Consider the following 25,159-nt stretch of genomic DNA (forward strand, 5'->3'; position numbering starts at 1 on the left):
AGACTCCTGGCTAGAATACAACACTGTAAGAGGCCACCTCACCTTCTCCATCACAAGTCAGGATCCAGGGTAGGGCACTTGCCCTCTGTGGTAACCCAGTCTGGCACACAGGCAGTCTTTGGCTGTGTCTTCCCTACCAGGATGGGGTAGGGTGCACACCCTCCCTAGAAGGACCCCAGTTACCTGGCTGCCTCTTACCCATGTCCCTAGCTCCACCTGATGGAACAAGCATGCTGTGCCAGGAAGGGAGGGTGGCTTTGACTACCCTTCCTCACTGGCCTGGGCTACTGCCAGAACAGAAACCTCCATATTTTGTCCTGAATCCCATCTCTGATTTCCATCTAGGCTCCCAGGCATGTTTAACCTGCCCCTCCCATCCGGCGTGCAGCTTTGCTGGCACTGAGGCCCAGCCAGCGGCTCCGGCCAACGCATTTGGCTCTCAGCAAGCTAAATCTAACCCAGCCCAGCTGTCGCTCCTCCGGCTCCCTCCCGCCCTGCCTGTCCCCTGCACGAGGATGTGCATATATTCTTGCCACCCGGCATGGGCCCCTGGGGCTGGTGGAGAGGGGCCAGGGTCTGGACATCTCTTTACTCAGGCGTTCTCTGCACCTGCACTCCACTCAGGTTGGTCCCTAAGGTCCATGGCAAGGTCAGTGTGCGGCAGGCGCTCAGGAGATACCGGGAGAAGAGACGGGGCCCATCTTTCATTGGCCTGGGTACAGCCAGGAAGAAGGAACCACAGTTCCCTGGGCCAGCACCATGCTGGCCATGGAGTGGGACTAAAAACTACAAGATGGAGCCACTGGCATCCTGCCCACACTAACCTTAACCCCATGGCAGCATCATGAGCCTTTGCCTGACCGGTGCAGGACGCTCAAGGTTGCTTCCAGAAAGTTCCATTGCTATGGGCTGGAGTGTGTGTAGGGTGCAGTCCCAGCCGCTGGGCCCTATGAGGGCCAGTCTCAGACACTTGTCTAGGTGAGGCCAGCAGGTAGGCCTATCTGATATCGACTACTGTAACCTTCTCCTTTGAACCTGTTTTATTTAGGCCAGTGACACCCTCAGCTAAAATGCTGCTGCCTTGTCAAAGCAGCAAAGGATGGTGTTCTGGCCAGTGAGAAGTGAGCAGAAAAGTAGGTGCTGAGAAGAAAGAGAAACTCACTTTCCACCAAAGCTATAGTGGGGAAGAGGGACCACGGGTCCACTGGCCCAGCATTCCTCAGCTCTAAGTCCTTCCTCCTTTCACCCTCCTTTCTGTGTAGAGACGTATGTGATGGCTAGAGCACCAGCCACAGTTTTGGGCCATGGAGGGACACGAGACGGGACGCTGGCCCTGGCTGAGTGCTACAGCAAGGCAGGAGCCAGATAGGGCAGCTTGGGCTCCTGTCACATGGGAGACAAGCACACTTTTACTTTGTTCAAGGCTTTGTTATTCTGGGCTCCCTCAGAAATGGAGTGCTTGCTAACCAATCCTGAAGGGCAGGCAGCCAAGCCGGCTCAAATGTTTCCTTCAGCAAGGCAGGGTGCCGTTCCAGTGTCCTGTAAGAAAATCTCAGCCATCACAAACGCTGGGCCTGCCCTGGGCTCTTTGCTGGTAGGCACTTTTATACACCCTGGTGAGGAGGGCTCCGGTCAGCCTTGTAGGGAAGGAAGAAGCATGTTGGCTTTGAATTTTTTTGTTTCCCCCACACACTCCTGTGACCTCAAGAAATACTAGACACTGGCAAGTGAGGCCTCTGGACCTCAGATCGCAGACTCCAGGGGCCTCTTTGGTCATTTGTCTCGAGTTGTTGGGCATTTAGCTGATACAGTGCACTCTAGGGCACTCGGTCTACTGCGGGGTACACAGCACTCAGAAATGGTCGAGTAGCTTCCTCAGAGGCGGGTCTGTGGGGCCTCCCTCCCCTCCCCTCTGGTTCCTTACTCGACCTCTGCAAAGCCTGCCACCAGTCACTGGGCAGGTTGATAGGGTAGCTTCCCAGAAGTGGGACCGATGGGGTCATCCTGGGGCGACTTGGACTTGCTGCAGGGTAGACGGAGCTGTGAGGTGAAAGTTATCAGGGGGACACCATTTTTCCTGCTTTCTTTTGGCAGAGTTTAATGGGTGCAGCTTGTTCACGTCCCAAAGCTATAGGGGAAAAAAGGAATAAGAAAAAGCCCTTTGCTGCTGCTATTGATAACTTGTCTCTTCACGAGGCGGGTTCAACCTAAAAATACCCTCCCTCCCCGACAGGGAAGCCAGCGTCGTCACGTTGCAGAGGAGACTTGAAAGTTGGCTGGGAAGAATCAGCTAAGCCACGTGAGCTGGGCCAGGCCACTGTGGCCAGGCTGCCCACTGGCAGCCTGCTTCGTGTCCCACAGAAGAGTCCGTGGCATGCCTGAGAAGAGAGCTGGAAGTGTGCTCTGCCAGGGGCCTGGGAATGTGGGGTGGAGATGGCCTCAGGTTGGCGTCAGCAGCAGGGCCCAGGTGGGGCCACAATACCAAGGCACCCAGTTCCTGGTTGCCACGCCCTGGCCCAGCCAGCCTACAAACAGGCTGAGATGAAGAGATTGCACTCTGGCAAGGAGGTAAGGGTGAAGTGGGTGAAGGGCAGAGGGTGGCGGGCGGCCCGGCTCTGGGCAAGCTGCTGTTCTTGAGTCTCGTTTTCCTTCAGGAGCGAAGACGAGAAACAGCATGATGCAGTGTATGTTCCTGTCTGGCTGTGACCACCCACAGCACCAGCTCTGGTCACGGGAGGCCTGTGTGTGGGTCACGAGAGCCACAGACAGATGGCCTGCCCACTGGTCCCAGTCCCTTCCCTGGTCAAGAAGACAGAGGGGTGATCTGGGAATTCAGTCAGGGAGCCTCTGCCCTCCATTCTAAGACCTCAGAGTTGTCTTGGACTCCAGGATCTATCCTGTCGTGCCCCACCTCCACTCAGCACTTGGGACGGGAAGGTATCTTTTATTCATACCACGTGGGGCGGGCCCTTAGAGCATCCATTTTGTGGTGTGCTCTCACCTAGGTCCCAGGAGCAGTTCAGGCAGGAACACATTGCCCAGACAGTCCCTTGGACCGCACTTCTCAGATGCTGAGAGCACCCAAAGCTGCAGCTACTGAGGGCCTCGTGACATGGAACCTGATCTTGTGGCCCTCAGCCATAGCCCCCTCAGGAAACTCTGGGCATTGTGTCCAGGGCAGATCCTGGTCTGGGGTCTTGGCCTGGCCAGACTGCTGGCCCATGAGACCTCTCTGGGCCTCGGCACCAGGAGACTAAACCGGGTTTAGACTCAGTCTGACGTCTGTCCAGTGGGAGTGATGACACACATCTTCTTGGTTGGCTGCTGAAACGGGGGAACCAGATGGGACATGTACGTCATGGGACACTTGGGGGTCATTTCAGCCACCATTATCACCTTCACTGTCACGGCAGGACCCAGAGTCACCCCTGTCCCTTTCTACACCCTGTTAACATCTCTAGAGAACATTGCTAAGGAACTGGATGCTTTGTGGAGATGGTGAGACACCTCCAAGTTTGTCCCACGGAGCCCCCCCCCCCACTGACTTACGGGTGCTGGCTCACCCAGCCCTGCACCTGAGACACCCAAAAGGCAGCGACTGCCCCCTGGCTCACGGCTGTTAAAAGGGGCAGAGAGACAGACTGGTGGTGCCCAATCATCTGTCATCTCAGCACTCGAGAGGTAAAGCAAGGGGCGAGGAGTTCAAGACTATCCTTGGCCGCATGAGCTTGAAGATAGGAGGTTAGAACGCTGCTCAAGTCCCAGGGACCACCTGATTCAGCTACCACGGCTTGAGTAGTTAGCCCAGCCCAGATGGCAGGGCCCTGAAGCTCCCAGTCAAAAAGCAGGCGGTAAGCTGCACCCCAAGGCTTGTCCTTTGCAGGGGGACTGGTCTTGGAGGTTTAGGTGAGGGTGTGGCTGGTGATGGGCTTGAGGAACTCTGAGCTGGTCTTGGCCAGCCCCTCAGTAAAAATGCAGAACCTGGTCAGCCTGACTATCTCCGTGGCAACCAGCTAGCCGTCCTTGTCCTGGCTAGGGGGCCAGCTGCCGCACCCTTCCATCAGCCCTCAGCCGGCTGGAGTTGCTTTCTTCCGAGGTAACCATGGCAACGCCTTTGTTTCGGAGGCCTGGCCCGCCTTCCTCTGTCTCTCTCTTTAGGAGCAGAGTATGCAGGGGGCTCTTTTCCAGTCCTAGCACGTCTCCCCAGTGCCATTGACAAGGGCCACCAGAAAGCCAGGCTGTCCCTGGGGTGGGAGCCAGCCAGGCAGACAGGGTCTGCTCTGCTACAGAGGTCCATGCACTCACTCCATATTTGCAGAGAGCATGGGCATCTGCAGAGTGGGCCATAGAGGCAGTCGGGGACCTGTGTGTGAGCACCACCTTACTGGAGGAAGAAGTGTGGCCTTGGGGCAGGATCCTTCAGCACAGGCTGAAGGATATACATACATTACTGATCTTGTCGTTCCGGGGATTCAGAACCCCTTTGGCAAAACCTCAGACTGGCTTAGAAAAATCCCAAGTAGTTACTCACTCAAGTAACTGGAAAGCCTAGGACAGATGTCAGGTGCAGCTGGCTCTGGGTGACCTAGGGGCCTTGCTAACTCCTTGGCTTCATGCTCTCAAGCAACCAGACACCTATAGCATCCCCAGACTCCAATCACTCTCTCCCCTCACTTGCTTCTTGGAAGGCTCGTAGAAGACACGAGACATCTGACTTAGTTCCCTCTGGTCTGACACTGAGCTGAACCTCCTGGCTAGGACAGGACCACATGCCCATCCCTACGCAATTCCTGTGCCCTGGAAAGTCCCGTGCAAGTCAGTAGCTATCATGTTTCATGTCACTCCACCTGTCTCAAACCAGACCACCATTCAAACGATATGAGGAGGCTGGCGAGGCATCTCTGCAGAGGAAATTCAGTGTTCAGAGAGGTCGGTTAGCTTTCCTGAGGCCAAACAGCTGGCAAGGATGCAAGCTGCAGACGTGTCCCCAGAGATGCTGGGCATAACCAGAAGCTGCTGCAGAACGCAGGGCGCCTAAGGGTGTTAAAACAGGATAAACCGGCCAGGGAGGCAGCCGGAGGGGTAAACTGGCCCCAGGCGCTGTTGAGCCACGATTGGCACGCAAAGGCCATCGGCGACATTTGCCATTTGTCTAATCCTCTGCAACCATAAGAAATATCTACGGGGGTCCGTAGTTGATGGGTGGGTCTAGCTCAGCGCCTGTCGGGGATCGTCCACGCCTAGCCACCTGACTCACTGTTTGTAAACTAGCCTCCCCCAGGGCCACGCCCCTTCCTTCTTCCTCGCCTTCCTTCTCGCTTTGGTATCTGCATAAACCCACCTTTTCCAAGCGGCAATTGGCTGAGCGCGCCGCCACTCCCCGGTGCGAGCCGGACTCTGGAGGGGCCGATGGAGAAGCTGTCCTGACAACGTGATCGGCATAGCCCCGCCCCCGACGCGGCCTGCGGGCAGGGCGCTGATTGGGCGGGCGGCGGCTGACGCCGGCGGCGCGGGGCGCGGCGAGCGGCGCGGCGGGCTGTGGGTCGGGAAGGTGCGGGCCGCACTTCCGCCTGGGTGTCAGTGGGTTGCGGGGTGCGGGCCGCGGGCGGGGTCGGGGCGGCTGTGGGGTCGGCGGCGCTGCGGGGACCGCGTTCAGGTGAGTGGGCCGCGGCGGGGCGGGCGGGCGAGGACGGGCTTCGGGGAGGCCGGTGTGCCGCCTAGGCCTCAGACGTTCCGGGGCCGGAGAGTCGGGGCGCTAGGCCGCCGCTGGCCGCCGGGAGTGTGGACGGCCGCGGGCTGGACGAGCCCCGCGGGACTCGTGCGAGGTCCGCGGTCGCGCGCGAGGGACTCTGGCGTTCTCGGTGAGTCCTGTCCGCGCTTCGGTCGGTAAGCTGCGCATCCCCTCGGGGCGCGCGCGGAACTTGGTGCCCGCGGTGGCCTCACGTCCGAGGTCCTCTCTCTCCACAGAGTCGGAGCGAGCCTTCAGACCGCCTGCGCCGGCGAGGCAGCCAGGGCTGTCAGATCTGCGCAGAGCCAGCCCTCCGCGCCCCGAGGGCCCGGCAGGTAAGTGGAGGTGGCAGTCCGCAGTCCTCCCTGAGGGTCCGGGCTCCTCTGAGACGCTGCGCCCTCTGCGCCCTCGGCCTGGGGCAGCTCAGTGTCCGGAGGAGGACAGGCTTTTGGGTTATGCCCTTTGGGGTCGGCCTTTGCGCATTAGGCTGGTTCTGTGGGGCTCCACACACACTTCGCCGAGGCCTGCGTTCGGGCTTGGCTCCATATCGACAGGGATATTGCAGGGACAGCTGCTGAGTGGGGTCTTCCGTGCTGGGGAGCTCCTGGCTACCTCTGCAGAGAGCTCAGCCCTTCCTGACTGCCTCCTGTCCGCTCTCCCACCTTCATTTCTGTTTGTGGCATGTGACAGCTCCTGTAAGAGACACATATGGGTCAGTTGTGTGCAGTGGGCTCTGACAAGCAACAGGTGCTCCAAAATGTTAGTTCACTGCTATGAATAAGGGCGACAGGGACACTTGGGTGGACACGTTCTCCGTTGCCTCCCAGTACCTCCCATGGTGCCATGTAAAGAGTGAGGAAATGGGTGGCTACATGTCCTCCATAGAATCCACCTCCTGTTTGCCCCAGGTACAGTCAGTTAATAACAACTCTTATCTCAAGGGATGATAATTTTGAGCAATTATTTGCTCTAGATCATTAGGAGCATGAGTCTGACCGCAGTCACTAACATCCTTATTCCTGAGGAATAGAGAGGTCACCTAGCTTACTGCAGATCACAGAGCAGTAAATTACGTAGCAAAGGCACCGTAACTCCAGACTTCCCTTTTTCTCTTCTCTTTTGCCTCGCTAGGGATGAACATGGCCTTATGCCTGTCAGACAAGAGATCAACCTCTGCACTATTTCCTCAGCCCCAATTTCACATTATTAAAAAAAAGTTTAGTTGGATGGTGGTGGTGCACGCCTTTAATCCCAGCACTCGGGAGGCAGAGCCAGGCGGATCTCTGTGAGTTCAAGGCCAGCCTGGTCTACAGAGTGAGTTCCAGGATAGCCAGGGCTGTTACACAGAGAAACCTTGTCTTGAAAAACCAAAAATAAATAAATAAATAAATATTATTAGCATATATTAACTATACATAATAATGGGTTTCATTATGACATTTTCATACACGTTATATATCTTGATCAGATTCATCCCCCTTGTTTCCTTCTCTTGCCTACCTCCCCAATGTGCCATTCCCTTTTTATTACAGATTCTTTTTTAAATTACATTTAAAAAATTTAATCTATGTATGTGTGTGTGTGTCATAGTGTACACGTTGAGGTTAGTGGACAACGTGTGGGAGTTTGTTCTTGACTTCTACCTTGTGAATGCCAAGGATCCACCTCAAGCCATCACCTCAGCAGTGAGTGCCTTTACCTAGTGAGCTGTGTATCTTGCTCACGAATTCACATTCTTTTTGTGAGGGGGTGATTTGTTGTTGTTTGAGAGCTGGGACTAAAGGCATATGCCACCATGCATTGATAAATTCACATTCTTAAACAGAGCTCCATACTCACTTTTCACACACACACATTTTGGGGGGAGGTTATTTTTGAGACAGGGTCTCTCTGCATAGCCCTGACTGTCCTGGAACTCATTGTGTTGTTGTAGGACTTTTTTGGACCACCAGCTCCCAAATAATGATGAGATTTATTATTAGTTATGAAATCTTGGCCTTAGCTTAGGCTTGTTCCCAACTAGCTCTTAAAACTTAACCTATTTATATTAATATCTGTTCTTTGTTTCTTGTAGCATGTGATGGATTTTCATTTTTCCACAAGGCCAAGTGTTTATGAAACATTGTTTTCTTGTAAATTAAAGTAATTCTCCATCTGGCTATTGGGTATTTGATGACGTACCTCACCTGCCTTGTAGTGCCTATGTTGTGAGGTGTGCTGTGATGTTGCTTGGGGAAGAGGGTGCATTGGAGAGAGGCAGGGACACATATCCTGCCAGGAACAAATCCCGAAACTTTCCTTTCTGAAAGTTTTTCAAGAGCCTCTTTGGTCAGTATTAAATGCACATGGAATCTTGTTTTTTGTCCTCTTCTAAAGCATTTCTGTCTCAGTCTGTCTGCCCCCCCACACTTATGTACATATACTATTCTTAATCTTTCTCACCTCTCTTTTTTGTTTTTTGGTGACATGGTCTCTCTTTGTAGTCCTGGCTATCCTGGAACTCCGTGTGTAGACCAGTCTGGCCTTGAACTCACAGAGATCTGCCTGCCTCTGTCTCAAGAATGCTAGAAGGCACATGCCACCATACCCAACTAGGATACCCAACTGGGATTCTTCTTAGGGTCTTCCTGTCTGTCGTACACTTGCCATCCTTCTGTCTCAGCCTCCCCAGTGCTGGGATTGTAGATTTGGGCCACCATGCCTAATATTAATATTTAACTGAACTCCTGCTGCATACCTCTGGAGATGCTGAGTTCTTGTTCACAAAGGCAATTGAAAATATAACATTTCTTTCTTTCTTTCCTTCTTTCTTTTTTCTTCCCTCCCTCCCTCCCTCCCTTCCTCCCTTCCTCCCTCCCTCCCTCCCTCTCTCCCTCTCTCTCTCCCTCTTTTTTCAAGAGTTAGTGTGTATGTACACACATTTCACACCAGTGGAGTACAGGAGATGATGTTAAATATCCTGGAGCTACCAGTGATTGCTGAAAACAGAACTCCTGGTCCTCTGTAAGAGCAGCAAGAACACTTAACTACTATCTCTCTAGGCCCTCTTATTTCTTTCTTTCTTTCTTTTTTTTTATTAGAACATTTTTGGTCATTTTATTCTTCTGTGCTGCCTAAAATGGGTTTTCTGCATCTTGGAAATTATTTCTCTGATGTTCCTCTGGACACCCTTATCTTCTTCCTCTTTGGTGTTTAGGTATGGGGTAGAAGTTGTGCGACAGCCCTCGCTGTGGTTGACATGTGTGGTGGGGAAGAGGGAAGACTTGTGGGTTCCTGGGTCCTAGCTGCTCCCCAGCTGTTTGACAGGAGCCGTTCACTGTCTCCTCTGACCGTCTGTGCTTTGTCTGAAAACGTTACCGAGAGGAATGCAGGTAACATCGCCGTGTGTATGTGGAGGACAGCACAAGCACAGGTAACCCTGGGCTCCACCACCCGCACGGTGAGAGAGACCTCGGAATGATAACACCACATGTGAGATACTACAGTGTGGAGAGTCAGAGAACCTTTGCCGGGCACATCTGTGCTCCCTTTAGAGTGCATTGCCGAGGAATGAAGGCCATGAAGTGGGTTTCCTACTTGTAAAAATATTCCTAGACTTGAGGGTTTGTTTACTGTGACTTGCTGCGGGCCTCTGTGGCAGTACTGTGGGTGTGAAGGCAGTGTCTCCTGGTCATCACCTGCTTCCATTTAGATGTTGACATCTGATGTACTGTTTAGCACTAATTGGCCAGTGCAGGGCTTAGTCCCAAACTTAGTATAACGTTCAGTTGATTGAAACAGATTAGTATTTGAACATGACTGTTAAATGCTTCAGTCATGGGGCCAATGAGATGGCTCAGAGGGTAGAAGCATTTGCCAGGGAGCCTGGGGACTTGAGTCCATTCCCCGGACCCCAGTGAATGTGGGATGATAGACTGACGCCACAAAGTTGTCTTGGACCTTTATATGTGCACTATTGTGTGCGTGTTCCCCCCAGAATAAATAGACAAATTTTTAAAAACTAGTTCAAGGCTGGAGAGATGGTTTAGTGGTTAAGAGTGCTAATTGTTCTTCCAGAGGACCCAGGTTCGACTCTGAGTGCCCACATGGAAGCTCGCAACTGCCTGTAACTCTTATGTGGTGTATAGACAAAACACCAATACACATAAATAAATAAGATTGAAAAAATATTTCCATCGCCTTTAATCCTAGCACTCGGGAGGCAGAGGCAGGCAGATCTCTGTGAGGTCAAGGCCAGCCTGGGCTTCAGAGAGAGTTCCAGGACAGCCAGGGCTACATAAAGAAACTCTGTCTCGGAAAAAAACAAAAACAAAAACAAACTTCAATCATAAGAGTTAATTGTTTAGGCTCTAGTTTGATAATGGTCTTGGTGTCCGGTTCAGTCTTGAATTTGTATCTGTGATGTCTAAGTTTTGACTTTTCAAACTGATTTACTAACGTGGCCTGGTAAGACCTCTGGTTCAGTCTGAGCCTGCAGCCGTTGCTCTCACTGTGATTGATGTGCCTCTGAACTTTGTTGACATTTCTTTCTCAATTCAGAAAAGAAAGTGGGGTCCCTTGGCAGAGCCTCCAAACACCATGTCTTTTAGTTGGTGCAGTGGTGGTGAGCCTGGAAGGACTGACCCAGGAGGTGGCTGCATGGACTGCTGCTGGCTGCTTGTGTGTGTCTTTTCCTTTGCTTCCCCCCCACACACACACACACTTTAGACTACCTGGTTAATTTTGAGGAACACACTCTGAGCTCTTGGTCTGTGCTGAGTAAGGCTGGGTGAGAGTGGGATGTTTACCTGTTGGGCTGACAGTGCCTGACCCTGGTATTGGAGTATTCTGAACCTATGCTAAGGTGTAGCAGGTAGATAGGGTCCCAAAGACTCTTGGCTAGTGTCTATATGCAAGTTTCCAAGAAGGGGTGGACTGCTGGTTGGAAAGATGCCTGGTGAGTGCCTGCACTGGTGACTAGTGAATGCTGGCGTTCTTGGGGTGGGGACAGATATTCATGGAGAACAAGAGATCTCCTGGGAGGCTATGCTGAGTCTGCTCTGGAAGGTATGGAGGCAACTGTAGGGAGGGAGGCCACAATGGCACACCTGATGGATGAATACAGGCTCATTAAAGGCTAGTTTTAGAAAGGGCTGGCTGCAACCTGGCATCTTGTGCTATTTGATCTTGACAGGAAATGACAGTGCTTTAAAAATAGGGTAAGTTTGTGATTCAGTGTCTGGGACACTCCGGGGAGAGAAAAGGAGCACCAAAGTAGGTGTCATAAGTGAGTCCCCCCAGAAGCTGTCAAAGGACTTGGGCCAGATCTCGGGTGTACCTCACTCCTGTATATGCTCAATCCCAGTGCTGGCCTCTCCCAGTGATGTGTAGCAAAGTCAACACTCTAGATTTAATAGTTACATTCTACCAGGAGGTTTTAGGCAGGTGGGGCAGTTGGGGCTGGAAGGGTAGAGAGAAGTGGTCCTGGCTCAAACCTGGGGCACTTTGAGAGCATAGACCCATGAACTCTGGAGTCCCAGAGTCCCAGAGGTTGGATCTGCACTTGTCAGAGCCCCTCTTTGGATCAGGGACCTTTGATCACTTAATCAATAGCTGAGTCACCATTCTGCAGACAACATGAACACTGAATTTAGCAGCTTTTCCTTTTTTATTCTTTTGTATTTTGGCAGGAGAGATCAGGGTTTGTGGATTCTCTGGCCTTGGTCTTAACAGCTGTTTACCCTCCCCCTGGTGCTCAGGAAGGATCTTGGGACTGACCTGAGTAGGTTTGGTTTTATCATGACAAATTTCTCAGCGCAGTAAAACCAGTTCAGTTGGAAGAGGAAGCTGGCCAAAGAGGATGTCAGAATCATCTGGAAGCAGGCTGAGTGCACTGAGGACATCTCTCTCATGGCTGATCAAGGGTTATCCATTTGGTTCTGCAGCAGCTTCTCCTCCTTTTTATCCCTGTCCCCACTCTTGCCAAAACTGTGGTTTTGATCAGCAGAGATCAGCAAGGTGGTGGTGGTGGTGGTGGTGGTGGTGGTGGGTGATGTTGAGAGGAGCAGCAGCCACATGTAGCAGAGGATTGACCACTTGTCTGATTCTGCTGTTGTCTTAGTGCAGACATAAGCTGTGGGGAGACCCATCTACAACTTTTCCACCCACTCTTTTGAGCAGCTTTTGAACGGTTCTTTTCTGTTGTAGGATAATGATGACTAAAACAAACATTTTTGTACAAAAGCATTAAACTCACCTTGTATGTGCTTGAAATACATGCTGATTATAAGATAATGTTCTTGAAGTCTGTAGAATGCTTTTGGTGCTTGCTTACTGAGTGTGATCTAGTGAAGGAAGTAATCTGTCATGGGGCTTCAGGCTCCCCTTAGAGGTGAACCTCCACCCCCCAATCCCCCCATCTCCCCACCTCCTCACCTTCCCACCCCACCCCCACTCCTGCCTAAATGGCTGCTGAGCACCTTCTTGGCCTGTAGTTGAGGGCCACCCTGCTGGTGTGGAGAATGGAAACAGCAGGTGATTAATGTTGTTGCTTCCCTTGCTTTTCTCAGGACCTAGACACTTCCCATTTCCTACATGAGTTCCTAATAAACTCAGAGTCCTCTGTGGCTGCAAAATTTGCTCAGCAGGTGTACACTAACAAGAGTTGCTCTTGCTACTTGCTGAGTGGAGACTGGAGGCTGAAGTCAGCTGTTCACTTACACAGCTCTAAGAATGGTTAGGTTTTACTTTGGGCTTAACTGTGTAGCTCCTGGCAGAAAACCACAAATCTTGGGAAACCCTAAGAAAGCTGAGGCTCTGTGACAGCTAAGGAGGGTAAAGCCCATTTGTCTTGCCTATAATGGCACTTCTTGTACAGCTGGAGTGAACTGTGTTTGGCTAAAGGATAAGGAGCCAGTGTTCGGTAAAGGTCACTTCTGATTCCTTCCTCGAGACCGCCTGTGCTTAAGCAAAGGTTGCATGGCCATGCACTCTCATCATGATGACTGCAGGTAAGGCTGCAGCCAGCCGGCAGCCGGCTGCTCTTGATTCTTTTCCAAAGAAAGGCTTTTGTTGTGGAAGAGTAGGGATTGTTTTTGTGATGCTAAATTTATACAAAATTTGTAAAAAAACAAAACAAAACACTACACTTGTACCATGACAGGGCCCTTCAGATCTGCTCTTTCATCAGTGTTAACAAAGTCACTGTCCAGTGGCTGTGTGAACCGAGAACTACAAGGTGGTTTGGAGAAGAGACAGACAAGCACAGATGCTCTCATTCTCTGTCTCCTGCTTGGTCTTTGGGGATTGGCTGTGGTGTTGAACTGAGCTAGGCTATACTGCTGCTGCCCCAGCACAGGCCTAGATTTATGGGGCTGGAAAATCTGCTTTGTTTCCTCCTACCCTTTCGGAGCTGTCGAGCACTCTTGGGTCAGTGGTTTAGCCTGTGAGGCCATTGGACCACACTGCCTTACCAGGCTGTTTAGAGTAGTTGGTGTATGGAATCATGTTGAACACCCCTTCCTCCGTCATACCTCTATGTTTTCTGTGGCACGGTGGCTTGCTGCGTGCTGTAAGGTGACAGATGAAGACAGAGATGCTGAAGAGAAAGAAGGTGGCCAAAAAGGCAACACAGCCAGGAGGCATTGTCCACACAAGGTAGCCTTGCTGCAGGAGAAAGGAAGGAGGGTCCCTCACTAGGCCTGGCCGTTCTGACCCAGGACTGTTGGCTCTAGGAGATGTTGGGAAAGGGTGGGGAATGGAAGCCTGGGCCTTAGCTGCCTCTGGGCTGTGGGGAGGGCTGCTCGTGTAGCTGTGTGTTTGGATCGTGGAGCCAACCTTCGTCTTTTTGACTTAGCTTTCTCATCCTCCACCTCAGTCTAGCAGAGCTGCCTTGAACTCCTGCAGAGCTATTTTGACCACTGCAGAATATGTTCCTGAGTAATGCTTTCTTCATATCATGTGTCTGGGGTCTGACAGGCCCACCTAGGGCACACACCCAGAGAGTTCATGCTGGGTCGCTGACTGCATGTTGAGGAAGGATTGGCTCTGTGAGGATATGGTGGTACCCTGACTGGTCCTAATCAGTTATGTTATACTTTGACCTTTACATGAGTTTATCTGTCAGCTTTGGCAGTAAATGCTGTGGCATTTAGCCTAAGCTTAGGCACTTGTGAGACGTTCACTTTTTGAAGACTCGTGCCGCTCTATGATCCTGCTGCTGCTGCGTGGTCTTTTGGGACAGGACAAGTCCTTCAGTAACATCTATGAGCTTCCTGTCTGGTCAGGCAGAGGTTTTGGGGATTGGAGACTTAGCATCTGCCCACAGAAACAAACTAGAGAGTTTCTGCCACATTTGTTTGTTTCACAAATGGTTTTTCAGATAGGGTCTCTTGTGCCCAGGCTGGCCTTGAGTTCCCCATCCTCCTGCCTCCACCTCCCATATGCTGAGATTACAGGTATGTGAGAAAAAGTGGCTTTAGAATGTTTGAATTACTCATACTGTGCTTTGTAGAAACCTATCTAGCTTGCCCTACCGGGTTTTAACAGCAGAGGTTTCCCATGACTAGGTTTTTTTCAGCAAGCTGGCAGTGATATCCCCCTGGTTGTTCTAATGACTCATTGTCCAAACTTCTAGATCTCTTCCCTCCCTTCTTTTCTCTCTGCTTCCCTCCTTCCCTCCCTCTCCTTTCCTATTTGTTTGAGAAAAGGTCTCAGTGTGTACTAGGCCGTCCGGGAACTCCAGATCCTCTTGCCTTAGTTTCCTGTGTTCTGGGATCATATGTATGTGCCAGCATATCTGACTCTAGATCTATCTTTATAAATAACCTAAACAGACTTTGTAAGAGTAAAGTAGGAGAATTCATGGAAGTAGTGGAACATTTTGGGCCTGGTTGGGTCAGGTCCTTGTAAGATGGAAGACAGCAAAGAGGGTACTTCAAGAGAGCCTGGTAGGGGCTCTTTTTGAAACAGGTGGGCAGTTAATGGGTAGCAGAACAATTGTTGAATGGCGTGCTTGGGTACCAGATAGAAGGAAAGAGCCTTGCTCTCAACCTAGAATTATTTGTGGAGAAGGCGGAAGGCCAAAACGACGCCTAGCCAGAGCTAATTTCCTGGGTTTTCTGTAGACTTCAGAAAGGGAAATACCTGACCAGACAGCATTGATTAAAGAAATGAGAGCTGCAGAGCCCTTCCTGAAGCATAGTCCTGGTGGGTTGGTTCTGAGAGCAGGAGAATCTGTACGTCCATTGCCCAAGAAGTGAGGTCTGCTTTTCCATCTACTTTGTGTGTGATCTCAACTTGGGCAGAGTGCTATGTCAACATACAAAACACAGAACTTGGTGAGTGAGTTGCTCAGTGGGTAAGAGTACCTGTAGACTTAAGGTTTCTCAGTCCCTCCTTTTTTTTAAAGCAATCACTCAAAGGGTTAATATTAATTACAAACTGTTTGGTCTATGGCTCAGGCTTATTGCTAGCTAGCTATCTTAAATTAGCCCATTTCTGTTCATCTATGTATCGCTACATGTCTTGTAGCTTTACCAGTGTTCTGTTACATCTTGCTGTCCTGGCGGCTCATAGCACAGTGTCTCCCCAACTCTGTCTTTCTTCTCCCTATATCTCTTAGATTTTCTGCCTGCCTATATCCTGTGTTGCCATAGGCCAAAACAGCTTCTCTATTAACCAGTAGTAGCAGCACATATTCACAGCATGCAGAAAGACTGTTCCACAGCATGCACTTGTTGCCAAGCCTGTTTACCTGAGTTCCATCCCACATGCTAGAAGCAAGAAACAGCTCTACAAGTTGTCCTCTGATCTCTACATGTACATGTACCTGCACACATACCTTCTCATCCCTACATACACACAGGAATAAATAAATAGGAAACAAAATAACCCACAGCCCCCACCTCAAAGGGAAAAGGAGAGTTTATTCTAAGCTGAATGTGAATCACGTTGGCCCAAGAATAAGGACTGGGGTTGTCCCGAATGAAATGTCCCAGTATGGAGGCAGTGTCGTGAACTTTGTGTAGCTGCAGAACAAAAGGGAACGTGAGGTAGGCAGCACAGCAAAGCGTGGACTCTTCTGCTGTAGGCGGTAGATACGGTGTTGCTGTCTGATGGTGCTCTTCGCTTTTGGTTGGTGGAAGCCAGCAGTCCGCTAAGAATACATCCCAGAGGTTTTGCCTGGTAGTCAAAGGGATCTTAGGTCAAACAATAAGGTAGGCAATGAATGGCAATTAAGGGGAAGAACGAAAACCCAGGATAGTTTGGCTCTGGGTCTGCAGCACTCCAACTCTGTACAATGGTGTGTTCTGTTCAGAAAGCTGGACTTCGTTTCCTTTAACAGAAGAGGCTCAGTTCCCAAACACAGCTTTGCATTCTCTCAGGGTGTTCTGCTAAACCGAAAAAACACAGCCTATAGGTTACAGGGATGCTGCGATCCATGTTCTGGACTGGACCCTGGAGATGGGACAGACTTGCAGAAGATCTGAGGACAGACCAGGGTAGGTGTTTTCCACCCTGCCATCTGGAGTGCTGGGCACCTAGGTGCTTTAGTGGTACACAGCCCCTTCTTCCTGTAGATCCCCACATCAGTTGTAGAGGTCCATCAGTAGAGTTCCCTGGGAACACTGTTGTGGCCAGCCTTGCCCCATCTCTGAGGCCCAGCTTCTGGTGGATTTTTTTTTTTTTTTTGGTTTTTCGAGACAGGGTTTCTCTGTGTAGCTTTGCGCCTTTCCTGGAACTCACTTGGTAGCCCAGGCTGGCCTCGAACTCACAAAGATCCGCCTGCCTCTGCCTCCCGAGTGCTGGGATTAAAGGCGTGCGCCACCACCGCCCGGCATTCTGGTGGATTTTGATCTGCTGAAAACTAGTGAAATGGCACCAGATTTGGCCTCACAGAGGACAGCAATCTTCTCAGGTCCTTCCTTGAGCACCTTCTGTCTCCTCCTGGGCCACCTGCAGCCTTGCTGGGCGTTAATTAGAATTAATGGTTTCACTTACAGTTGTGAGACATCCTGAGGCTGCATGAGAAGACTGGGCCCTTGACCTTATGGAGTCTTGTAAAAAGGCCTTCCAGGATGGGTTCTTTTTGTTGTTGTTTGTTTTTTGAGACAGGGTTTCTCGTTGTAGCCCTGGCTGTCCTGGAACAGGATTAAAGGTGTGAACCACCTCCACCTGGCCCAAGATGGGATCTTGATTGTAGTTGGATACTAGGGTACATGTGGCAAGGACATAGACCAAAGTGACCATAGTGTCCCAGTAGCCAGCAAGCTTGTGTCTGACCTCACATTTTATGCCTTTACTACAATGATTTTCTGTAATTTACTTTTAACATTGGGGGTTTTGCTTTAGATGAGAAAGCATGTAAAAAGAGCAGGCCAGCTTGCAGCATGCTTTTTTATCATGGAGCTTTTACAAACACAGCAGGAATGTACAAGGGTCCCTCGTGTACCTGTGTCCAGCCTGTTCTTCCATGGCCTGTCCTGCTGTGGGTCTACTCTGATTCTTTCTTTAGAAGAGACACTTAGCAGGCTGCTACCTGATCTACATGTATGTCTATGCACAGCTCTAGAATATGATGCTCTTGAAAACCATGTCATTAACACCTTATACATGAACTTGATCCTCATGCTGCCAGATGTCCAGTTATCTCACCAGCCTCTCTGAGGTCCTGAGCTGTATACAGCCTTGTTTGAATTTGGCTTCAGGCATGATATTAGTGTCTTTTTTTATTTAAAAAAAGAAACTTTGTGTGTATGTTCTTGAGTGTATGTGCATGCACTACATGCATGCAGGAGCCTGCAGAGGTCAAAAGAGGATTGGGTCCCTTGGAACTGGAGTAATAGACAGCTATGAGCTACCATGTTAGTGCCAAGAACTGAAACCTGGTCCTCTGCAAGAGCAGCAGTAAGTGCTGTTAACCATGGAGCCATCTCTCCAATCCTATTAGTATCTTTTTTGATGTTTTGGTTTGGTTTGGTTTTTGACACAGGCTCTCTGTAGTCCTGGCTGTCCTAGAACTTGCTCTGTAAACCAAGCTGGCTCCAGCTCACAGAGATCTGCCTGCCTTTACCTCCCAAATGTCTGGCCTCCATTTGTGTGTCTCTCTCCCTCTCCCCCTCACTCGCTCCTTCCCTCTCCCTCCCCCCCTTTTCTCTTTCTGAGACAGGGGTTCTCTATATCCCTGGCCATCCTGGAACTCACTATGTAGACAAGGCTGGCCTCAAAACGCAGAGATCCACCTGCTTCTTCCTGAGTACTGGGATTAAAGATGTGGTCCAGCACTGCCTGGCAGCCATTTGTGTCCTTTTTTTGTTTTGTTTTTGTTTTGTTTTGTTTCGTTTTGTTTTTCAAGATAGAGTTTCTCTGGGTAGCCTTGGTTGTCCTGGAACTCACTTTGTAGACCAGGCTGGCCTTGGACTCATAGAGTTGCACCTGCTTCTGCCTCCGGAGTGTGCTACCAGTGCCCAGCTCATTTGTGTCTTTTTAAATGTAGCTTTTTCCCCTTCAGGTACTAGAGATTGATCTCAGGCTTTATGAATGTTAGACAATTGTTCTACCAACCGAACCACACCTGTAGCCTCTCAAGATAGCTTTTCACTTATTTGTTTGTGGTTTTATTTTGAGACAAGTCTTATGTAGTCCAGGCTGGCCTCTGACTTGCTTTCTAGTCAGTGTAACCTTGATTTCCTAATCCTCCTGTTTGTACTTCGGGACTGCTGGGGTCATATGTATGCTACTACACCAGGCTTCAAGGTGGCTTTTGAAGTGGGTGATTTATATGTAATAAAATGCATGCATTTGAGGTATAAGGTTGAGATGAGAATATGCCTTATATAGTTCAGCATGTGTGTTAACTTATGCCTTCCTTTATACATGACATGTACTACCATAGAACCACTGCTCTGTGGAAATAACGTCTGTCCTCTACCACTCTGTCTCTTCCTTTCCTTTGTGACTTGTTTATTAGAGAAACTGTCTCGGGCCTGGAAGGTTCCAGTCAGAGTGTGGGCTCCCACAGTGTCTAGCACAATCCTTTTCTGAGCACTTCCTTAAGTTGGTAGATCAAGCCAGATGCTGGGCTGCATTTTGGCATGATTTACTCAGCTGGAAGGCTTTCATTGGCCATGTGGTTTTTTTCCCCCCAAGAATGAACAGAGTGTTACTTCTTTGGTCACATTTGATCTTAGCCAAAGGCTAAGAAACAGTTTTACTCTTTTTGTTTGTTTTGAGACAGGGTCTCATGCTTCCTGGGCTGGCCTCAACATGAGAGCTGAGGATGACCTTGAACTCTTGACCCTTCATCTCTGGAATGCTGAGATTACAGGGTTAGAGTTAGACTTTACATGGTACTGGGGATCAAGCCCAGGGTTTCTTGCACGTTAGATACACACTTTATCAGTCAGGCCACATCCTCAGCCCCTCTTTCCTTGTTTTCAAAATAATTCATTGACTACTGGTGAACAGTCACCTCTTTGTTAGTGTCGTCAGGAACGTGAGCCATCATTGTGTTTGATAGGTCTGTTATTTGCAGTTCATTGATATCCAGGTTGTCTCATCTTTGCTGTTGAAGCTTTTGGTTTGGCCTCTTGACTTTGTCCATTTTGTGCTCTTGTAGCGATACTGCAGAGTAGGCAGTTTATACTGAGCAGAAACACACTGGTTCTCAGTTTGGGATGTTGGAAAATGCAATAAATGGTACCAGTGTCTGGTGAGGTTGTTCCTGCTGCATCACTACTATAGAAGGTAGGCTGTGTAAGGGCAAAAGGAGGAGAGACAGTCACTCAAGGGCAAGTGTGTCTGTATAGGTGGGAGCTGACTTGTCACTGGGAACCTATACCCTCCAGAATGACACTGATAATTTATTTGTCCACAAGGGCAGGCCTGCCAGGTGGTGGTGGCACACGCCTTTAATCCCAGCCCTTAGGAGGCAGAGGCGGGCGGATCTCTAAATTCAAAGCCAGCATGGTCTGCAGAGTGAGTTCCAGGACAGCCGGGGCTGCTTTACAGAGAAACCCTGTCTCGAGAAGGGCAGGCCTTTGGCCTCGTCACCTTGTGGAAATCCATCTTGGAGGGACAGACATAGCACATCGGTGGCTGTTTGGGTGTCTTCTGCCTGCAGGACAGAATAGTGTCCAACCTGGCTTGAGCTGTTTCTCCTTCAGAGAACTTACCTTCCTCCTGCAGCTGTTGGCGGTTGAGGGCTGGCTCTGTACTATTAAGCATTAGAAGCAAGCAGCACATTCTTGCTTTACAAGGGGCAGCAGACCATGCAGTGAACTGTGGCAGCTCTCTGTGTTGCTTCACAGGTGTCTGCCTCATAACTAAGTTATATAGCTCATTGGGAAGGGAGCAAAGAAAAGGGAAGTACCCAAAGCATGGTGCGCTGAATACCTGTTGGTTGATGATTAGAAGCTTAGGAGATTGGGTGAGTGTTGTCTCTAGTACTGTGTGGGCCACTCCAAGGGCAGAAGACATATTTCTCACTAGGATCTTTCCTTGTCTGTCAGGTGTCACAGGCAACTGCTCAGAGACTCTACTTATTTTCAGAAAAAAACAAACCTTTTCAGACACTTTGAAGGTGGTTGTTTGTTTTGTATTCACCATGTATGCCTGGCTAGCCTTGAACTCATGGAGATCCTCTTGCCTCTGCCTCAAAAATGCTGAGATTGCCGGCCAATGGTGGTTCACTACTTTAATCCTAGCACTTGGGAGGCAGAGGCAGGTGGATCTCTGAGTTCAAACCAGCCTGGTCCTCAGAGTTCCAAGACAGCCAGGCCTACACAGAGAAACCTCGTCTCGAAAAAACAAAAACAAAACAAAACAAAAAAAAAATTAAAAAAAAAAAGGTGAAATTAAAGGAGTGCGTGCCTGGCTACAGGTTGAATTTTTGCTTTACTGTTTTAAAATACTGTTCCTGGGCTGGTGTGGTGGCATACTTAGTCTCAACCTTCCACAGGCAAAGGCTAGTGGATCTCTGTAAATTTGAGGCCATCCAGGGATTCATAGAGAGACGCTGTCTCAAACAAAACAAAACAGTTCTTCCTGACAGGAGAAATTATTGTATAGGAGTTCTAAAATGCTAAGCTAAGCTAATTTTGAGAAAACTGAAGCTTCTTTTGGTTACATGCTAGAACTAAGTTATATAGTTGTCTTGATTCTCTGGCTAGAGATGCCACTCCTAGTGGAGTGTTCCCCGAAGTGTGTGAGGTCCTGGGTTCCATTCCCAGCACCACAAAGGAAAGAACAGCTGGCTTGAGGTAGATGAAAGGCAAATATTGTGGCCGTCTGGTACTTGTTATCCAGCTCCTTATGACTCACAGCAGAGCCCCACCTTCATGTGATTGCCTGTTGAAACTACTCGAACTACCCACATCTTCCTAAATTAACCTGAACAACCGTAAATAATTTATATATATATATATATATATATATATATATATATATATATATATATATATATATATTTGGAGACAGAGTTACTCTGTGTAGTTCTTGCTGTCCTGGAACTTGCTTTGTAGACAAGGCAGACTGATGTTGAACTCACAGAGATCTGCCTGGGATTAAGGCATGTTGCCACTACTGCACTACTGCTCGGCCCTAAAATATAACTCTTAAAAAAGCTTCTTTTTTTATACTACTGAAACCTAGGCCTTCCTTACACACACTGGGCAAGCGCTCTACTACTGCGCTACATTTTCCAGCCCTCTTTTTTCACACTTTTTTTTTTGAGACAAGGTTTCTCTGTGTAGCTTTGGAGCCTTTCCTGGGTCTCACTGTGTAGCCCAGGCTGGCCTCAAACTCAGAGATCTGCCTGCCTCTGCCTCCCAGTGCTGGGATTAAAGGTGTGTGCCACCCCAACCCCCCATCCCCTACGGCTTCATTCTTTTTTTTTTGTTTTGTTTTGTTTTTCGAAACAGGGTTTCTCTGCATAGTTTTGCGCCTTTCCTGGAGCTCACTTGGTAGCCCAGGCTGGCCTCGAACTCACAGCGATTCACCTGGCTCTGCCTCCCGAGTGCTGGGATTAAAGGCGTGCGCCACCACCGCCCGGCTTCATTCTATTTTTAAATGTGTGTGTTCGTGTATGCGTATTTTCATGTATGGGGGTACATGTGTACATGTATGTGTGTGCATGAATGTGGAGTCTAGAGACTGATGTCTGGAATCTTCTTCAGTTGCTCTTCCACTTTAGGGTCTCGTAATCAAACTCAGAACTTGCTAGTCAGTTTGTTCTAGGTCCCCACCTTCAAAGCTGCAATTACAGGCAGACTGCCTTGCCGTATTTACATGTGGGGGGCTGCGCTTCTGGACTTCAGTCTGCTTGCTTGTGTGTTAACTGCTGAGCAGTCTCCCTGGTCCTAGGCCTTGACCTGTTTATTTATTTATTTGGTGTTTTGCTTGTTTGTTTGTTTATTGTGTGGTGGGGGGATAGGGATGTGCGAGGTCAGAAGACAGCCTGCAGGAGTTAGTTTTTTCCACCCTATCAGTACTGAGCCATCTGATTGGCCATCAACCTTGAACTTTCAGTTTCCTCTAGGATTACAAGTGTGCTACAAGGCCAACTTTCTTTTTCATCTTTATATTAGGTATTCATCCTTTCATTCCTGATGCTTGAAGAGTGTATTTGTTATAATTCATTTTTCCTTTCCTTAGACGTGAGGTCACTTTCTCTCTCTCTCCCTCTCTCTTTCTCTCTCTCTCTCTTTTTTTTTTTTTTAAGATAGGGTCTCATGGTATGGCCCTGGCTGACCTGGAACTTCCTTTGGAGACTAGGTGAGCCTTGAACTCACAGAAATCTACTGCCTATTCCTGGGGAGTGCTGGGATTAAAGGCTTGTGCCAATGCACCCGGCCCTTATGGAGATCAGTTGGATCAATTTAAAGAATGAGTAAGCCGGGCGGTGGTGGCGCATGCCTTTAATCCCAGCACTCGGGAGGCAGAGCCAGGAGGATCTCTGTGAGTCCGAGGCCAGCCTGGGCTACCAAGTGAGTTCCAGGAAAGGCGCAAAGCTACACAGAGAAACCCTGTCTCGAAACCCCCCCCCCCCCAAAAAAAAAAAAAAAAAGAATGAGTAATTAGCTGGGCATGATGGTACACACCTTTAATCCCAGCCCTTGAGGAAGAGACAAGAGGATCTTTGAATTCTAAGTTAATTCGAGGCCAGCCAAAGAGCTACATAATGAGTCCCTATCTCAAACAAACAAAACCCAAAAAGTCAAAATAAAAATATGGGTATTTAAAAGCTGTTTCCAGAGCATAAGCTTTGTAGAAACTGAGTTCATTCCAAAATATTTCTTCCTCAGATTTCCAGTATTCACACAACTTCTACGTAAATATAGATCAGATATGATCCAGTAGGAAGACCAAATCCCAGAACAGTGATAGCCTGGTCACTAAAGGATGAACGGGGAGGAAGAATTCTTTGATGCCGTCACAGGTGAGCAACTGCAAGAGACATGACCCAGACACTGCATCTTGTGTGGGAATCTATGGGGTCTGGAGTGGGATTTGGCCTGGCTCAGCACAGCAAGGTCAGGGGTATGTTAGATGAGACCTTAGCTTTTTAAAAAGACAGTGATGTCTTCTTCTCTCATAAGAGGAACCCTGACTGGATCTTAAGAGACAACATGAAGGACAGTGTAGGCTGGACTCTTTGAAAGAACCTCCCTGAATATAGTTATTTTATTTTACTTGTGTGTCTGTTTTGCCTGTATGTATGCATGTAAGTTACATACATGTGAGCCAAAAAGACAAGCAAGGAAAATAAAATAACTATAGGATAGTCAGTGGGACATAGACTTCCTTACACGTGCACTAAGGTGTGCTTGGTGCCGTGGATGTCAGAAGAGGATATCAGATCTCCTGGAACTTTAGTTGTGGATGGTTGTGAGCCACCATATTGGTGGAGAGGGAGGAGCTAGGCATGGCCTGGCTATATATGCCTGTAACCCCAGTTCTGGGGAGGAGGCCACACAGAAACAGGAAGATTGCTGGAGTTTGCTGATATGTCAATCTAGCGGAAAAATGTTGAGTTCCATGCTCAGTGAGAGACCCTATCCCAAAAGACCAAATGGAAAGTGATAGAGGAAGCCATGTAATACCATCATCTGTCCTAGATGTATTCATGCACGTGAACACAAGCATACACAACATATATACTCTGACACAAATACCTTCCCTGCCCTCACAGTAGCAATCTCAAAGCTCAGTCTTTATGTTTGAAGTGACCATTGTAAGTGGTGGTGTGCATCACTGTGCCTGGCTGAAGTGGTTGGTAGGTGGGACAGAGGCCATCAGTGAGCAGGGTAGAGGAGAACTGCTCTTCCTCTTGGTGCTGCCAGAACTGGGTCCCCCCAGGCATCTGTAGACTCTTCCAGTCACAGCTCTCTGATCCTTAACATTTCCATTATCTACTATGCTGTCCATATTCAGAATGCCCTTTTGTTTTCTGTGAAGGACTACTCACTGCCCATGGAAAGGGACTTCAAGGCTTGTCTGTTTCATTTCTTGTTTTTGACTTTAGGTACACAAACACTGAGCTTTGAAGTACTGCAGTGGCTCCCAAGCTACAGCCCTGCCAGGATTGTTCCTCCCTGTCCCCCTGCTTGCTAGAACCTCCATTCTTGTAGAGCATCTGGGTATGAACAATCAGACATTCACTGCTCAGTCCCAGTGGCCGATAAGGAGACCCTGAGCTCCTTGCCATTCCCAGAACTCAGTGGAATAATTTTCATTATTCATGGTTGAAACTCAGTGGTTCTGTTCCCCATTAGTGTGTGCCTACAAGTGGAGCTTGCTGTGGAACAGCATCAGTAGTCCTCGGAGGAGGAGTCCCCGGGCCATACCTGGGAGGCCATGCCTGCCTTGGAGTGACCACCTCAGATGTCTCCTTACTTACAAGTCCCGCATAAGTGCCCTCTCACCAGGGACTCAGTGTAGCAGATACTACTTCACAGACCCCTGAGCTTTTGGATAAGTTTGTCTTGATGTTCCCCAAAGATGGCTTCAGCCTTATTGATGTTCAGATGATCTCCACCATCCCAGTAGACCACAATGGACTTTAGAGGTGCTGCTCCCACACAGCAGTGTTCTTTCTGTGTGGCCTGACACTGAGATGGGCCCTCACTCTTACTGAATTGGGAACAAAGATAATTATTCTCAATGTACCACTTGAAAACAATCAGACGGGAATGGTGGCACATGATCCCAGCACTCGGGATGCAGAGACTGGTGGATCACTGTGAGTTTGAGGCCAGACTGGTCTATATAAAGAGTTCCAGGCCAGCCAGGTGGTAGTGGTGAACACTTTTTAATGCCAGCACACAGGAGGGAAAGGCAGGTGGATCTCCACGTTCAGGCCAACCTTGTCTACAAAGTGATTTCTAGGACAGCCAAGGCTATACAAAGAAACCCTGTCTCCAAAAACCCAAAAAAACAAACAAACAGAAGTTC

The 25,159-nt window shown here is 49.2% G+C and overlaps 1 protein-coding gene across 8 annotated transcripts in view; it reads left to right on the forward strand.

Moving 5' to 3' along the window:
• The first annotated feature begins 2,311 nt into the window (after window positions 1-2,311).
• Window positions 2,312-25,159, forward strand: part of Osbpl2 (oxysterol binding protein like 2) — a 50,355-nt gene continuing 27,507 nt past the window's right edge. The window contains exons 1-3 of one of the 8 annotated variants that reach the window (XM_042276927.2): window positions 2,312-2,568; window positions 5,968-6,063; window positions 23,011-23,144. In XM_042276927.2, the coding sequence (XP_042132861.1) occupies window positions 23,108-23,144 (37 nt within the window). In that variant the 5' untranslated portion in view covers window positions 2,312-2,568; window positions 5,968-6,063; window positions 23,011-23,107. The other 7 variants (XM_076571338.1, XM_076571337.1, XM_076571341.1 and 4 more) reach the window with 7 other exon arrangements.

This window comes from Peromyscus maniculatus, chromosome 4 (genome assembly GCF_049852395.1).
Source record: "Peromyscus maniculatus bairdii isolate BWxNUB_F1_BW_parent chromosome 4, HU_Pman_BW_mat_3.1, whole genome shotgun sequence".
Taxonomy (NCBI): Eukaryota; Metazoa; Chordata; class Mammalia; order Rodentia; family Cricetidae; genus Peromyscus; species Peromyscus maniculatus.